Below are 16,975 nucleotides of genomic sequence, written 5' to 3'. Positions count from 1 at the left end.
GCGCTTCAGGTCCTCCTCAGTTTCAGCAAGCAGGGTGTATCATCCACATAATGCAGGTTGTTGATGATTCTTCCACCAATCCAGATGCCACATTCCTCCTTGTACAGCCCATCATCTTGGATGATCTGTTCTGCATACAGATTGAAAAGGTATGGAGACAAAATATATTCCTGACAGACCCCCTTCTTGATTTTGAACCATAGAGTATCTCCTTGCTCTGTTCTGACACTGCCTCTTGGTCCAAGTATAGCTTTCGCATTAGCACAATCAAATGTTCCGGGATTCCCATTCTTCTCAGAGTTGGCCATAGCTTGTGATCCACACAGTCAAAATCCTTTGCATAGTCAATAAAGCACAGATAGACATTCTTTTGGTATTCTCTGCTTTCTGCCAAGATTCGTCTAACATTAGCTATAATATCCCTAGTACCACGACCTCTTCTAAATCCAGTCTGCACATCTGGCAGTTCTCTGTTGACATATTGTTTCAGTCGTTTTTGGATAATTTTCAGCAGAATCTTGCTTGTATGTGATATTAATGATATTGTTCGATAATTTCCACACTCTGTTGGGTCACCTTTCTTTGGAATGGAAACAAATATAGATCTTTTCCAGTTGGCCAGCTGGCTGTCTTCTAGATTTCTTGGCACAACTTAGTGAGCACATCCAGGGCAGTGTCTGTTTGTTGAAATAAATCAATTGGTAAGCTGTCAACTCCTGGAGCCTTGTTTTTTGCCAATTCCTTCAGAGCAACTTGAAGTTCCTCCTTCATCACCATAGGCTCTTGCTCATATGTTATTTCATGAAATTCCTCCATGTCAGCCAATTCCTTCTGATAAGTATTTTAAATGCCTATGTTAGAGATAAAGGTGGAAATAAAAAAAAAATCTTTAAGGCCTATAGTTAAAGAAAGTGAAAGCAGAATGGAAATAATAAAACTAAGAATGAATGACAAACATTAAAATAATATAGACCATTAATTAGTTTTTAGAGCTTGGGAAAGCATTAACTTGATCAAAAGTACAAATTAGAACAGCAAACAACATGCTGGTGAGATAGTGGAGAGATTGGAACTCGGATTCACTGCTGGTGGGAGTGTAAAGTGGTAAAATCACTATGGAACGCAGTCTGGTGCTTTCTCAAAAAGCTGGAAATAGAAATACTGTTTGACCCAGCAACTCCACTACTGGGAATATTTCCTAAAGAAACTAGAGCCACAACTCCAGCAGATGTATGCATACCATGTTTATCACTGCATTATTCACAATAGCAAAGAGATTGAAGCAACTCATGTGCCCATCAACAAATGAATGGATAGGAAAAACTATGGTACATTGATTGACACAATGGATTATCACACAGCATTGAAAAACAACTCATAAAATATTATACAGCATGGGGGAACCTGGAGGACATTATGCTGAGTGAAATATCAGTCACAAAAGGATAAACATTGCTGTTATAAAATAGGACAGACATGAGGGGTTGGGGAGGAAATGAGAAAGAGTGGATAGATAATAAACACTGCTTTTCAGAACAAATGAGGGAAGGGAGCTCTAGTGGCCTAGTGGCAAGAAGCTGTGCTACAATCCCTAAGGCACATGGTTCGAATCCACCAGATGCTCTGCTAGAGAAGGAGGGGCAATCTCCTCCTGTACCAGTTGGATCTGATTAGAAATTTGTACACAGCAAGGGGGGAAAAAGGAATAATTAGAATAAATGAAGGGAAGAACTGTCTGAAAGAATGATTAAGCATTATATGTATGGCAACAATCTGGAACAAGAGATGCATTGCAGAATAAGTTGGGGGAGGGGAGGGGGAAGGAAGGAAGAGTGCAACAATGGAAAATATTGAAAGTACAGATTAGTTTATAATTGGATGGGGTTGAGGGATTGGATAAAAGTAAATTATATTTGAAAAGTGTGATCTTTCAGCTTAATGGTAAACATTGTATTACTAGTGTCAAAATATTTGACTCCTTGTCAAGATGGGCCTCTTCAAATCATTGAGAACAATGATATCAGTTTGAGGATTAAGGTGCACCTGATTCGGGCCATGATCTTTATAGTCACTTGCTATGTATCTGAGAGCTGGACACATGAATAAGGATGACAGACACGTGAATAAGGATGACAGAAGAATTACTCGAGCTTTTGCATTGTGGTGTTCAAGAAGTGTGCTCAATACCCCAAGGACTGCCAAAAGAACAAATACATATATCTTGGAAAAAGTGCTACCAGGGTGCTCTTTGAAGGCAAAGATGATGAAACGTCATCTTACGTACTTTGAGCATTTTGCTAGAAAAGGCGATCGCTTGGAGAGGTCCATCATGCTTGGGAAAGTAGGTGGACATTGAAGGAGAGGAAGACCCTCAACCAGGTGGATTGACAAGACACAGTGACTGCATCAGTGAACCTGAGGGTGTCAGAGATGGTGAGGATGGCACCGAATAAGACAAGGTTCAGATCTGTTGTTCATAGGGTAACTGAGTTGTACTTAATGGCACCTATCAACAACAACATTTTAAAAAGATTGTGTAAAGACTGGACAGAATTCATAAGCAATTCATTTGCTTGTTTTCTTGAAGACTTTTCTAAACTATCAAAGAACACACCATTTCCATATACTCCTAAAATACAGGAAATGATGGCTATAGGCCTAATTTATTTCCTGAAGTAAATGTTTTAGTTTCTTTAAAAGACAGATGACATTTTCTTCCAGTAAGATTTTTACTAATGTGTGAATACAGATTTAAAAATACTTATCAAATCTTAGGTAGCTCTGGTGACTTAGTGGGCAAGGATTTGCAATGCCAACTCAAGGGTAGGCAGTTTGAATCCACCAGTTGCTCCAAGGGAGAAAGATTGGGTAAAATCTCCCCCCGAGCTATTTGTAGCCTTTGAAAACCAGCTGGAGGGCCAGCTATGAGTTGATTCTGACTCAACAGCACATAACAACAACAACAACATCTTAGAAAAATGTGATCGAGAAATATTTTTAAAATTTTAATATTGTGTGTGTGTGTGTACTGTCAAATCAGATCTGACTGGTACAGGAGGAGATTGTTCCTCCTTCTCCAACAGAGCAGCTGGTGGATTCAAACCGTGCATCTCTTGGACTGCAGTGCAGCTTCTTGCCACTAGGCCACCAGAGCTCCCCTAATTCTCCATTACTTTTTTTAAACTAGAAACTAGGATGCCACCTGCCATTTTTGATGTTGAACATAATACTAAAAAATTCTACCAAAAGATTTGAGTGACTAAGTTGTATCTCCTTATTCCCTTACAGAATCTCCGGTGAGCAATCATTCATCTTCTTGAATGCTTCCATGGGTTGGGGGTGCTGTTTCCAAACATTTATTCTTATGTTAGTTTTTGGATTCTAACAAATATACTCCTTTAGAAAGAAATTCTGCTATCTGTGCATTTGTTAAAGAGTTTTATTTAAAACTTTACTTAAATGCTAGTCCTATGGGAAAGGCGACTTCAGAACATGACATAAACAGAACCAAAGTCTGGGTTTCTGAATTATACCGAAATTGCCAGATCAGTAGCTTTCAAAGTGAGATGTATGATGGTTCTAAAGGGACTGAAGTTAAGGGGAGAAAACATGAAAAAATTATGTTTCTTGTTTATATTTTGAAATAAAATAGTTTTTGCTAGTATTTAAAATAGGACAATATGAAAGCACTAATTAGGTCCACGGAGCATACTTGTGATTTAGGAAGTGTGATATTAAAACAACAAAACCCCAACAGCTGAGGCACTGACCAATCAATCAGAATCAGTGATGGTTATAAGCAGTCTGATGTGCTGTCAGCCCTGTACACCAGACATCCTGAGGGAAGACAGAATAGTTCAAACTGATAGTGGTGGTTTGCTTTCTTGCAGTTTATCTATGTGTGGTTAAATGGATTTATGAATCATCAAATGATAATTGAAAAGAAACCACAGACTGAAGAGAATATAATAATGGAGGCACAAGTGAACAAGTAAAAGCATTTCCTTAACCTCTGACCTGGCCAATTCCTTCTAAGGAAAGATGCCATTTTAGCAATGAATGAGAAAAGAGTTTTTCTAAAGGCACTCATTTTATGGAGAAAGTAGTTTGAAAACTAACAGTGTTTTCAATAGTATTATGCTTCCAAAAATCTATAAAACACATTTTTACCTTTGGAAAGATTCCAACTTGTAGACATATTTGGAAAAGAATTGTTTAAATGCGTTAAAAAAAACATAAAAACACGACATTCTAGTTGTTAAATAATTAATATCAGTAAAGATGAAAATTTACCCACCAGATTACTTTTATTCCTCAATTTATTTCACTGAATTGCTGTGAAGTTGGAACTGACTCATAGCTGACCCTCCAGTGGGTTTTCAGAGACTGGGAGTTGCATGAGAGATTACCCATCTTTCTCCGGTGAAGCACCTGTGAAGCACTGGGTGGAGTAAATCACGAGAGAGCGACAGCCTTTAGATTATTAGGGCCTAGTGGGTAGGGAGTTGCACTGTCAACCCAGAAACAGGCAGTTCGAATACACCAGTGGAGGAGAGAAAAATGAACAATCTCCTCTCTTGTGGTTTATAGTCTTGGAAACTCACCGGTGGGTCAGCTATGGGTTGGTTATGATGCAATTGGTAATTGGCAATTAAGTGAGAGAGTTTTAATAGTAACTCCAAGGCCCTCTGATGGTGTAGTATGTTGCAGTCTGTAGCATGTAACATCTTTGGCAGTAAGAATGAATCCACCTGCAAAATCAACAGCAGACATGTAAACAGACAGGCAAGATAGATATGGATAACGCAAAAGGACCTCAGTCATGACCATACAAAGGTTTGATGCAATGTAGCTTTCATTCATATTAGTATATGCTGTAAGTAAGGAGCAAGAAAACATTGAATGCTTCAAAATCAGGAATGGAGTGCACCAGGGATGCATCCTGTCTCCATACCGTTTCAATCTATATGCAGAACAGATCATCTGGGAAGCTGGGCTTTATGAGGAGGAATGTGGCATCAGGATTGGAGGAAGACTCATCAATAACTTACGTTATGCAGATGACACAACCTTGCTTGCTCAAACTGAGGAGGACCTGAAGCACTTGCTGTAGAAGGTCAAGGACTATAGTCTTCAATATGGATTGAAGCTCAACATCAAGAAGATACAAATTCTCACCACTAGGCTAATTGGCAGCACCATGACAGATGGAGAGGAGATTGAGGTTGTTAACAATTACAGCTTGCTTGGCTCCACAGTCAATAAAACCAGCAGCCAGGAAATCAAAAGACGAATTGCATTGGAAAAATCTGCCATCAGAGACCTCTCCAGAGTACTGAAAAGCAATGATGTCAATTTAGAGACTAAGGTGTGCCTAATCCAGGCCATGATCTTTGCAATTACTTCCTATGCATCAGAGAGCTGGACTAAGGATGACAGAAGAAGAATTGATGCCATGGAATTGTGCTGGAGAAGAGACTTGAACATACCATGGACTGCCAAGAAAACAAATAGTTTTGTCTTGGAGAGGGTAAAACCAAGTTTCTTCTTGGAGGCTAGGATTTTGAAGCTCTGTCTCACATACATTGTACATGTGGACATGTGGACAGGAGGGACCAGTCCTTGGAGAAGGACATCATGCTCAGAAGGGTGGAGAGACGGCACAGGAGAGGAAGACCCTGATGAAATGGATTGATACTGTAACCGGGGCAATGTAGGTTGGTGTGTTAGAATCAGTGAGACTCGCTCAGGACAGGGCGGGCTTCAGAGCTGCTGTACATACGGTTGCTATGGGTTGCAGGTGACTCGACAGCACATAACAACCACAATAGCATCCAAATATATAGCAAATCCCAAAGGGGAAATGCATTCAAAGCTTCCTAATCATAACAAAACATCTGGAGGAAATGAGTTACTGGTTCTGGGACCTTGGGACCATAGACTTGGGGGACACCAAGGGCAGTTGGCATAATATAGTCCACAATATCTATATCTATATCTCACCTCTATATCTCACGTTGGTGAGTAGCAACTGGGGCCTTCAAAGCTTGTAAGCAGTGGTGTAAGGTTCATCTGTTGGTCTCACCCTAACTGAAACAAAGTAGAGGGAAGAAACTAAAAGACACATGGAACAGTCAATCTAATGGACCAAGAGGCCCCAAGTACCTCAACCTTCATGACCAGAACTAGATGATGACTGAAGGGATCATAGAAGAAATCCTATATAGAGTGGAGATGGAGGTGCAGAACAAAACTCAGACATACAAGTGACAATGGTCAGGCTTGCTGGTCCAATAGAGACTGGTGAGACTCCTAAGACTATGGCAGGCCCTTGATTAGCCTTTAAACTTGGAGCAAAACTCACCCTCATGGCTCAGCTTTTAGCTACACAGTAGACAGGCCTATAAGGTGACCAATAATAAATACTAAGAAACACTCACTCCTTAGAGTGAGTAACCAATCACATAAAGTCAAAAGTGTGATACTTGCGCAGAGATAAAGCTCAGAAGGCAGGAAGGGGTGGGATAAAAGGCTGAACAGACATGAGAATCACAGGGAGGAAAGGGGGACGTTTGAGCATAAAATGTTACACATCAATTCATGCTACAATAACGTGTGTATGAATGAGTGAATGGAAAACCAATTTTCTTTGTAAGCTTTCACTAAAATAACTTCAAAAAACAAAACCAAAAAACCTACCAAAGAACAATACGAGAAGGGGGTACAGAGCTCTGGCTACTTAGAAGTTAGTAAGGAAGAAGTAACTGCAAAAAGGGCAAAAAGGAAGCGTTCTCGAGCGAGAGAACTGCTCTAGGTTTTGGGAGTTTTTAAAATGTATCCCTTTTTTTAGCACCCCCCCTAAGTTTTAATACATGCTGCTGCCATAGGAATATACACTAACGAAAGCGCTTTCTTAAAAAGTTGGAAATAGAAATACTATTCGACCCAGCCATTCCACTACTGGGAATACACCCCAAAGAAACCAGAACTGCAGCCCAAACAGATATATGCACACCTATGGTTATTGCTGCTTTGTTCACAACATCAAAGAGATGGAAACAACCAAAGTGCTCATCAACAAAAGAATGGTTAGAGAAACTGTGGTCTATTCACACAATGGAATACTATGCAACACTGAAAAACAAGGTACTCATAAAATATTATACAAAATGGGTGACCCTGGAGGACATTATGCTGAGTAAAATATCTCAGTCACAAAAAGACAAATACTGCATAAAGCCACTGTTATAAAACAGGACTGACGTGGGGGTTAATGTACTCTACACTGAAACAGATGAGGGAAAGAACTGTTTAAAAGGAATATATGATTAGGTATTATTTGCTTGACCAGAGTTCAGAATAAGAGCTCCATAGAAAAGTGAACTTGGAGGGTGGGGGTTATGCAACAATGAAAGAATTTTTTTTCCAATAGAAAAGCAAACTGGCAAAGTGGGTAGGGAGGAACATGTGCAACAATCAATGAATGGAAATCCAACTTCTCTATAAACTTTCGTTAAAATCTCAATTTTTTTTTTAAAAGGTGAGTTCTACTGAATAAAAACCATCTCACTAGACCTAACTTTAAAGAATGATTAAGTAAAGGTGATTTCATGCCAACAAAAAGTGTGTGTGTGTGTGTGTGTGTGTGTGTGTGTGTGTAGCTACATTATGTATGTGGGTGTTCACCGATTTCAGGATACAAGTTACAGTAGAAATCACAAAGAAGCAACAGAGGGAAAGGATAAACACTCCCTGCTTGGATGGCCTGACGACCAAGACCACTCAGATGGGCCCTCAACGGGCCCAGGTGGGCCTGCGATGTGAGGTCAGGAGATCCCACTTCTCTGGGGCGTCCGGGTGGAACCGGTAGGTTGGTTTCCCCAGTTCCCGGTCTAAGCAGGAAGCAGTGGAAGCGAGCACAGAGGCCACGGGCCAAAGGGCAGGGCCAGCCTGCCTCGGGGCTGGGCGGAGCCTGGGACAGAGCCGGCTGTGGGAGACCCAAACCAGTCAGGGGACCCCGAGAGAGTGAGTGCGTGCACCCACGCCCCTGATCCCTTCCCCCACCCCAGGACTGGCCACAGCCCCTCCCCCAGCTGGCCATCACGCCAGGGAGGGACTGTTCTGTGTCCTACCCAATCCCCCCAACTGTCTATGAGACATTTGCCTCTCCTGCCATGACTGCAGTGTCCCCTTCTGCCTCCCACCCCTCGACTCTGGCGGCACACTCCCAGGCCGATCTTTCACTTGCAGCACACCCCCCCCCACCCCCCTCGATTTACCTACTTTTAATTCCTTCTCACCAGTGGCTGACCTCCGGAATCTCGAGACCCTGAAGGACGTGCAGGTGAGGGCTGCAGGACCCGTGCTGGCGAGGGCCTGCAGTGGCTCAGCCACCTGCCACCCAGGCCCCCTTACTTTGCTGGGAACAAAGTCCCATCAGGCCCAGTCCGGGTGGAGGGTGATGTAAGGGGAGCCTTCACTCTCCTGACAACCTGCTCCCACTAACTCTTAGCCCTCTCATCCCTCACCCTGTCCTGGCCAGACCTACTATGGGCAGGTGCTGAGCAAAACGGTGGACCTCAAGACCAACGCCTGTGTCACAGCAGCAAGGCCCGTTCCCAAGCATATCCGGGAAGCCCTGCAGAATGTCCACGAGGAGGTGGCCTTGAGGTAGAGTGCCCTGTGAAGCCCCTGGAGGGGAAAGGGCCAGCCTGCTGTAACATTTGTAAAACTAGAGGACAGCATTGATAATTTTACTGCCCTGCTTAAGACCCTTCAGTGACACCCCACCCCCATCACCCACAGGGTTCAATCACTATCCTTAGAGTTGACATTCCAGAGGATCTCTTTTCAATTGACCCAAATCCTGACCATCTTTCAATGCCTCAAGGGTCCTACCTATCACTTAATGAAGTCTTTCCCCACTTTCTCCAAAGGCCTGCATCACATCCTACTCACACCACTTATTTTATCAAGAAATCAAGGACAGTGTTTTCTATGTTTTTGTTTTACTTCCCACAGTAAACACATCTAGGAAATTGTATCTTATTATTTCCTCCACTGTGACTTACACAGCCTGAATTTTTTCCAAATGTTCAGTTAATAATTTCTTTATTTAGCAACTGTTTTATGTTTTGGATAACTCATTTAAATGGATGCCAATTGGTACTCGTCACATTGTCCATCAATACATCGGTAAACGAAGTGGTTATAATTGTTGCCTCCACAGAATTTCCAGTTGAGTGGAGGAGACTAAACACTCAAATAGAAATATGAATGAGTAGAAGAAAGAAAAATATTCCTGTTTTTGTGTTGCTTTGCTTTTCTATTGTGCAGGTATTATGGCTGTGGGCTGGTTATTCCCGAGTGTCTGGAAAACTGCTGGATTTTAGACCTGGGAAGTGGAAGTGGCAGAGATTGCTATGCACTTAGTCAGCTGGTCGGAGAGAAGGGACACGTCACTGGCATAGACATGACAGAAAGTCAGGTGAGGCCATGATAAGGACAACGGAGATCCCCAAAGAAATCTTATAGAGGTAAAATTGTTTCTTCTGTGAGTCTTCAAGAATAATTTAAGCAGATTGCTATCTAGCAATGTTCATCTGTGTCACTGGTTATCGGGATCCAGCCCCGATATATCGAAACAATTCCGCCGAGTGAAGGGACGAGGATGAAGTGAAGATGCAGAGAGACTACCCGTTGATGACGAATAGTCAATTTACTGATTTTAGAAAAGCATATATAGGTTTTAGAAAACCATCTGCAGTAGCAATCGCATTATCTCTTTCCTTCCGAGATGTTGACTATCAGGTCAAACATTAACTCTCACAGACCTCAGCACAATACAAAGATGTTTTCCAGCATGTCTTATTGAGTACTCTAAGAAACAAAGAGTTTCGGTGAATAACATTCCCTAAGGTCTGAGACCTTTGATCACTCTTATTCATTAACATCCTGCTTCCTTGAGTTGTTTATTGCTGAGCAGATGTTCTAGCCAAGATGGAATTAGTCTTGCTGGTTTTACAGTACAGGGCTAATCTTGCTTTGCAAGTTAGCCAGGCCCCTGACAACTGGTGCTTCTGTCCTGTAAGCAGAGCACTCAGATGATTGTGGGGTTTCTGCTCGAGGAATGCTTGGTCAGAGATTTGATTTAACATATGAATATCATCATGACTTAATGGATTTTGAACTTTCCCTTTTTCTGTTACCTCTCCTGGAGATTTCATTATTAAATTAGGAGTTGGTTCAAGCAGTGCGTATGTACCAAGTCGGGAGTTTATGTTTGATTGAGTCATCACGGGCGATAGTTTATATGGCATAATCAGAAGAATCTTCTATAGTTGCCAAAACAGCTAGGAAAAGTATACTTTTTAGTTGTTGTTATTATTGCTGTTAGGTGCCTTAGAGTCAGACTACAAATAACAGACCAAAGCCTTGCCTGTCATGTGCTGTTCTCATGACCTCTGACCTGTTTGAGTGTTTTCATGACCTCTGACCTGTTTGAGTTCATTGTTATAATAGTCACTGTGTCCGTCCATCTTGTTGAGAGTCTTCCTCTGTTTCTCTGACCCTCCACCTATTCCAGCATGACGTCTTTTTCTAAATACTGGCCCCTCCTGATAATACGGTCAAAGTATGTGAGACAAAGTCTCACCATCTTTGCTTCTAAGTAGCAACCTTGGCTGCACTTCCTCTACTAGTAAGAGGACAATTATGGGAGGAAAAAGAGTAGATTAAAAAGTAATTGATTATTGGGTAACAACATGCCTCTGGTAACTCTATGAGCTTTGATAAATGTTGATAGTTATAGAAAGGCTTCAGGCTTTTTATTCATAGGGTCATCACTATGAGTCGTGCTCGACTTGATGACAATCAACAATAACAACTTTGGTTAAAGGGAAAGTTAGCATAAAAGAATAAATTGAGTGTCAAATCTACACTTTTCTTCTCTCAGGTAGAAGTGGCAAAAAAACACATTGTCTATCACATGGAAAAGTATGGCTTCCAGGCACCTAATGTGACTTTTATTCATGGCTACATAGAGAAGCTTGGAGAGGCTGGAATCAAGAATGAGAGTTACGATATTGTCATGTAGGTATATCTCCTTACTGTAATAAACAGCCTGTTTCTTGTTGAACATACAGGTATTAGTGTGTTTTTGCTGAATTAACTCTCATTTATATTGTTAAAACTACATTTAACATTTCTAGGTAAAGGAAAGGAAACGGTCTGAGCCACCTCAGTGGCAGAACACACTAGTGTAAGAGAGAGTTTAAATTTAACAATAAACAATTGATCCCAAAAACCTCAGAGCTTACTCATATAACACATACTGATTTGTTATCTTTGATTTTATTTTAATGGGAAATTCTGGGATTCTTTGTTTCTCTTTTTCCTTCTGAATTGTCAAATCATTCTCAAATGACAGCCTTAGTAAAACTATTTCTCAGAAACTTAGCATATTTACATGTGGCATAGAAATGCTTTTGTGCATGAGGTGCCACGTTGCATCTAGTTACACGATGATTATCAGGGCAAATAAATAAGAATCCTATCTAATTTCTTCTTCTTCTTCTGCCCTCAAATTTGCTAGAAATTTTGTTGATATTTTAAACACTCCCCTCAGCTCCCTTAACTGGGAAAAGTGAGTGTAAGAGGAGGGGAGGCAAGAAGCCTGGTGACTTGAAAATGATTGGCGTGATCTTTAGAGACTGTAAGTGTAGATTTCTGTGTAGTGTGCAGAGGCCCTTTGTGGGGCAAAAGGTTAGTGAACTTAGCTCCTAGCCAGAAGGTTGGAGGTAAAAGACCACCAGGGGCAGCAAAGAAGAAAGATAATTTCATCCACTTCTGAAAAATCAGCCACTGGAAACCTTATGGTTCTATTCTGAAGTATGTGAGGTCACCATAAGTCACAATAAAAAATTTTGGTTGTTAGACACAAACAAAGCCTATGGATTTCTTTGACATCCTGTCTCTTCTTTTCAGATCAAATTGTGTTATTAATCTTGTACCTGATAAGCAAAGAGTGCTGCAGGAGGCTTATCGAGTGCTAAAGGTAAGACAGTGATCTTCAAATGTTTTTGAACATGAGTGATGTCTGATGGGATTTGCTCTGTTCTTTCCTTCTTGTGCTGAGAACTCAAACTTTTCATTTATCCACTGAATTAAAGGGAAGTGTGTGTTTATGTGCATGACAGGAATACCCTGGTTCTTATTTTCCCTCTCAGGTTGCAAACATAATAAACCTGAGAGTCATGCTTGTTACTGTACATGTTAAGATATTTATTTTGTTGACTCTTTTCCTCTTTATTGTTGCACAAGATCCTAGACTGGTTTCTGCAGAGTTGTAGAAAACTTTGGAATGACTACTAAATAAAGGTTGCTATGAATACATTTTTTTCTAAGTGCACACAGTGCTTCTCAGGGCTAAATTCAGATTTTTGGAAAGTTAGAGAAGACAGAATTTTACTTTCTAAAAGGAAAACTTGCAGAAGCTCATATCTTCCACATGTATCGTAAGATGTGCATCTTCCTGATAGATGATAAAAGAACAGAAGAAGTTTGGATGAAATTGCAGTCTATAAAAAAATAATTATAGTCTATAAGGGGAGCGTTATCCTTATTCCTTTTTCTTCAGATAATTCTTAGGAGATAAGAGTTTATGAACACTGACTTCTGGATAAGGTGATGGATTAGACAGATGGCAGTTAAGACTGTCTACAATGAAGACACTGAGAAACAAAGATAACAGATACAGATCACTCTTGGAGCCTACAATTTTGAAAGAAAATCCAAAGAAATATTTTTAACACTAACTGAAGGAAGAAACTGAATGAAAACATTGAGTGAGGAGAAAGATGGAATACATAACCATAAACAGTGCAACTTAGCAATTTTTAATAGCTTTCTACTTGGTGTGGGGCTTTGGACTACATTCAAGACTGGCTCATTCTCCACTTGATCAATGAAAGATGGCCCATTTGGTCCTCAGCTACTCTACACAAACACTGACCCAGTGGCTCATTTGGTCCTCAACTATTCCACATAAACACTGACCCACTACGCCCTCAACTACTCTACACAAACAGTCCCCCACCATAACTCTATCACACTCACCAAAAGGCAAGAGGTGTAACATTACAAATTAACAAAGTAGCAAGTGATGCAGTGCACCACACAGCTCAGTCTCCAGAAGAAAGGAAATAATAAAGATAAGAACATGAAGAAATGAACTAGAAAACAACTAATGGAAAGAATTAATAAAGGAAAAGGAGAATGCACAAATAAGGAATGAAATGAATATGTCGCAGCAGAACCAAATGGAAAAGGATAATAGCACACTAAGTTGAGATCTGTGATCTAACAAATTTGAAAACCTAGAGGAAGTGGGCAAATTTTTGCCTATGGAGGTTGAAAATTTGAATCCATCCATCACAAAATAATAACCTGAACAAAGCATAAAAACATTCTTAACAACAACAAAAAGTCCTAGCCCAGATGGCTTTACTGGTGAATTCTACCACACTTTCAGAGAAGAATTAACACCAGTTTTACTCAAAATATCAAGAACATAGAAAAATGCAATACTCCCAAACTCATTTATGAAAGAAGTGTAAGCCAGGCAAATTCACCACTAAAAAAGAAAATTGTAGACCAATAACCTTATGGGGTCTAGGAGTTCTGCTGTCAACCCTATGACACATGTTTGAATCTACCAGCTGTTGTGCTGGAGAAAAATGGACAATTCCTTCCTGTATGGTTGAAAGCCTCTAAAAATCTCCTGGAGGGTCAGCTATGAGTAGGTTCTGACTCAACAGCACACAGCAGCAACAACATCCCTAATGCGCAGATATCCTCAACAAAATCCTAGTCAGTATAATACTCCAACATAAAAAAAAAATCAACAATAAAAAAAATCATTCATCATGACCAAGTGGGATTCCCCAAGTGGGGACCAGGCATGCAAGGATAGTTCAGCATTAGAAAAACAACCAGTATACCCACCACATCAGGAGCTCTGGTGGTCTAGTGGTTAGAAGCTGAGCTGCAATTTCAAAGGCATGTTAAAATCCACTGGTCGCTCTGAAGAAGGATGGGCAATCCCCTGTCATGAAGTTTACTGCTTTTGAAAACCCACTAGAGGGTCAGCTATGACTTGGTTCAGATTCTGTAACAACAGCAACAACAACATTGTGTGTACTGTTGTTTTTGTTGAGTACCATTGAGTTGGAGCCGCCCCATAACTGACCCTCCAGTGGGTTTTCAGAGGCTCTTCATGACATGGGAGGAGATTGTCATCCTTCTCCTGTGGAGCTTCTGGTAGATTCGAACCATGTGCCTTTGAGATTGCAGTGTAGTTTCTTACCACTAGGCCACGAGATTTCCCTTCCTGGAACAAATTATTGCATATTCAGACTGTTGTCAGGAGTTGATTTTAGTAGAGTCCTACTTCTGCATAGAAATTGTGTGTGATTTTGATGCAGAAAAGACATTTGACAAAATTCAACACCCTTTCCTGACAAATATGCTGAATAAAATTGGAATGAAAAAGAAATTCCTCAACATACTTAAAATGTGTATGCAAAACTAATAGTTAACATTACTCTTAATGGAGAGAGACTGAAAGAAGTCCCCTTTCCAATAGGAAGCAGGCAAGGTTGTACTTTATCATTATTCCTATTTGAAATTGTATGAGTCCTTGCCAGAGAAATAAGGCAAGAAAAGGAAATATAAGACAACTGAATTGGCAAAAAGGAAGTTAACAGTATTTCTATTTGAAGATGATATAAACCTATATATACAAAATCCCAAAGGTTCAGCAAGATTATTACTGGACTATTTCTATTATTTTATTGGATCTATGAACGTTGATAAATGTCTATAGTTCTAGAAAGGCTTCAGGCCTTTTGTTTATAGGGTCGCTATAAGTTGTGCTCAACTCGAAGGCAATCAACAAGAACAATTGATTCAGTAAAGCAGCAGGGTACAAAATTAATATACAAACATGAATTATTTCCTCTACAATAACAAGGAGAATTCTGAGAAGGAAAAAAAGGAAAGATGATTTTTTTTTTATTTAGGAAAAAATCTAATGAAAGATACAGAAGAACTATACAAAGAATACTACAAATACACTAATACTGTAAGAAACCCCAAACATACATGGGAAAACATGCTCATGGATCAGAAGACTTATCATTGTGAAAATGACAATGCTACCAAAAGCAGTCTACAAATACAATGCAATCCCAATCTAGATCCTGTCATGATTTTTCAAAGAGATAGAAAAAAATAAATATTAATATCATATGGAAAAGAAAGAGACCCTGGATAAGCAGAGCTATACTGAAGAATCAAACCACAGTAGGAGACTTAAATTTCCTGATCACAAAACCTATTATACAACCACAGTTATCTAAATCACTTGTTATTGGCACAGTTACAAGTACATCAACCAATGGAACAGAATTGAGACCTCAGAAATAAACCCATCTACTTATGGACAACTGATCTTCAATAAAGTGCTAAATCTAGTGTGCGGGGAAAGACAGCATCTTTGGCAAATGATGCTGGCAAAGTTGGATATCTGTTTGTAGAGTCAAGATCCATACTTTATAGCCTATACAAAAATTAACTCAAGATGGATTAAGGACCTATGTATAGAAACTGAAAGTATGAAGATTATCAAAGAAAAATTGGAAACAAATGTAGGAGCCCTAATCAATGGCATTTGATCAAATATAACTGCAAATGCACAATCAGCAGAGGATAAACTAGGTGCATTGGGCCTCCTAAAAATGAAATTCTTGTGTGTATGAAAGGATGTCTCCAAAAGGTAAACATCCAACCTGTAGGTAGACTAGGAAAAAAGCTAATTGTCAATGACACATCTAACAAGAGAGATTCATCTTCACATTTACAGAAATCTCTAGTACTTTAGCAAGAAAAAGAAAAACAAGGCAAATTATAAAATAGTCAAGGTCTATGACACCTCACCAGTGAAGATACCCAGATGGCCAACAAATAAATGAAAAAAAAAATGCTCAAGATCATTAGCTATTACTCATACTCATGCGCATAATGAAGTCAGAACCGACTCATAGCTGACCTTTATTGAGTTCTCAGAGGCTACAGATTGCATGGGAGGAGATTTCACATCTTTTTCCCATGGAAAGGTTGGTGGATTCAAACTGCCTGTCTTTGGGTTGGCAGCACAACTCCTTACCCACTAGGTCACCAAAGCTCTCTGGAACATATTGTCATTGTGTGCCTTTGAGTTGGAACTAACCCATAGATTACCCTCCAGCAGGTTTTCAGAGGCAGTAAATCCTATGGCAGGAGATTACCCATTCATCTGTGGAGCAGCTAGTAGTTCAAATCACCAGGCTTTGGGATTGTAGCACAGTTTCTTCTCACTAAGCCAGTAGAGATGCAAATCAAAATGATAATGGAATATCTCACTCCAGTAATAATAGCAACATTTAATAAGATGACAAACAACGAATGCTGGTGAAGGTATAAAGAGACGGGAACTCTCATATATTGTTAGTCAATAGCTATGGAAAGCAATTTGGTGTTTCCTTTGAAAGTTGTAAGTAGAAATAGAATTTGATGCACTACCAGGAATATATGTCAAAGAAATAAGAGCAGCGGCACAGATTAACACACACAGCACCTCCCCCCTTGAAATATTATTTACAATACCAAAGAGTTTGGAAACAACTCAAGTGTACATCAGTAGACAAATGGCTTAAGAAACAATGGGATATTCACTCAATGAAATATTATGCATCACTAAAAAGTGTTCGAGAATTCGTGAAATACTGTACAACCTGGATAAATCTAGAACAAATTATGCTAAATGACATGAGTTAGTCATCAGAGAATAATTATGGTACATGACCACTATTATTAAAAAGCTAAGGGAAAGTTTACACAGAATCGATCTTTTTTAAAAAAAATTTACATCTTTTTT

General features: G+C 39.9%; 1 protein-coding gene across 1 annotated transcript in view; it reads left to right on the top strand.

Moving 5' to 3' along the window:
- Positions 1-7,786: 7,786 nt before the first annotated feature.
- Positions 7,787-16,975, top strand: part of AS3MT (arsenic (+3 oxidation state) methyltransferase) — a 38,327-nt gene continuing 29,138 nt past the window's right edge. The window contains exons 1-6 of the mRNA XM_006880181.1: positions 7,787-7,866; positions 8,251-8,344; positions 8,543-8,670; positions 9,337-9,487; positions 10,955-11,091; positions 11,986-12,055. Of these exons, the coding sequence (XP_006880243.1) occupies positions 7,787-7,866; positions 8,251-8,344; positions 8,543-8,670; positions 9,337-9,487; positions 10,955-11,091; positions 11,986-12,055 (660 nt within the window). The remainder of the gene's footprint in view (positions 7,867-8,250; positions 8,345-8,542; positions 8,671-9,336; positions 9,488-10,954; positions 11,092-11,985; positions 12,056-16,975) is intronic.

Source organism: Elephantulus edwardii, unplaced genomic scaffold (assembly GCF_000299155.1).
Source record: "Elephantulus edwardii isolate Elephantulus edwardi_28Jun2011 unplaced genomic scaffold, EleEdw1.0 scaffold00006, whole genome shotgun sequence".
In the NCBI taxonomy this organism is placed as follows: Eukaryota; Metazoa; Chordata; class Mammalia; order Macroscelidea; family Macroscelididae; genus Elephantulus; species Elephantulus edwardii.
This window is presented reverse-complemented; position numbering and strand designations above follow the sequence as displayed.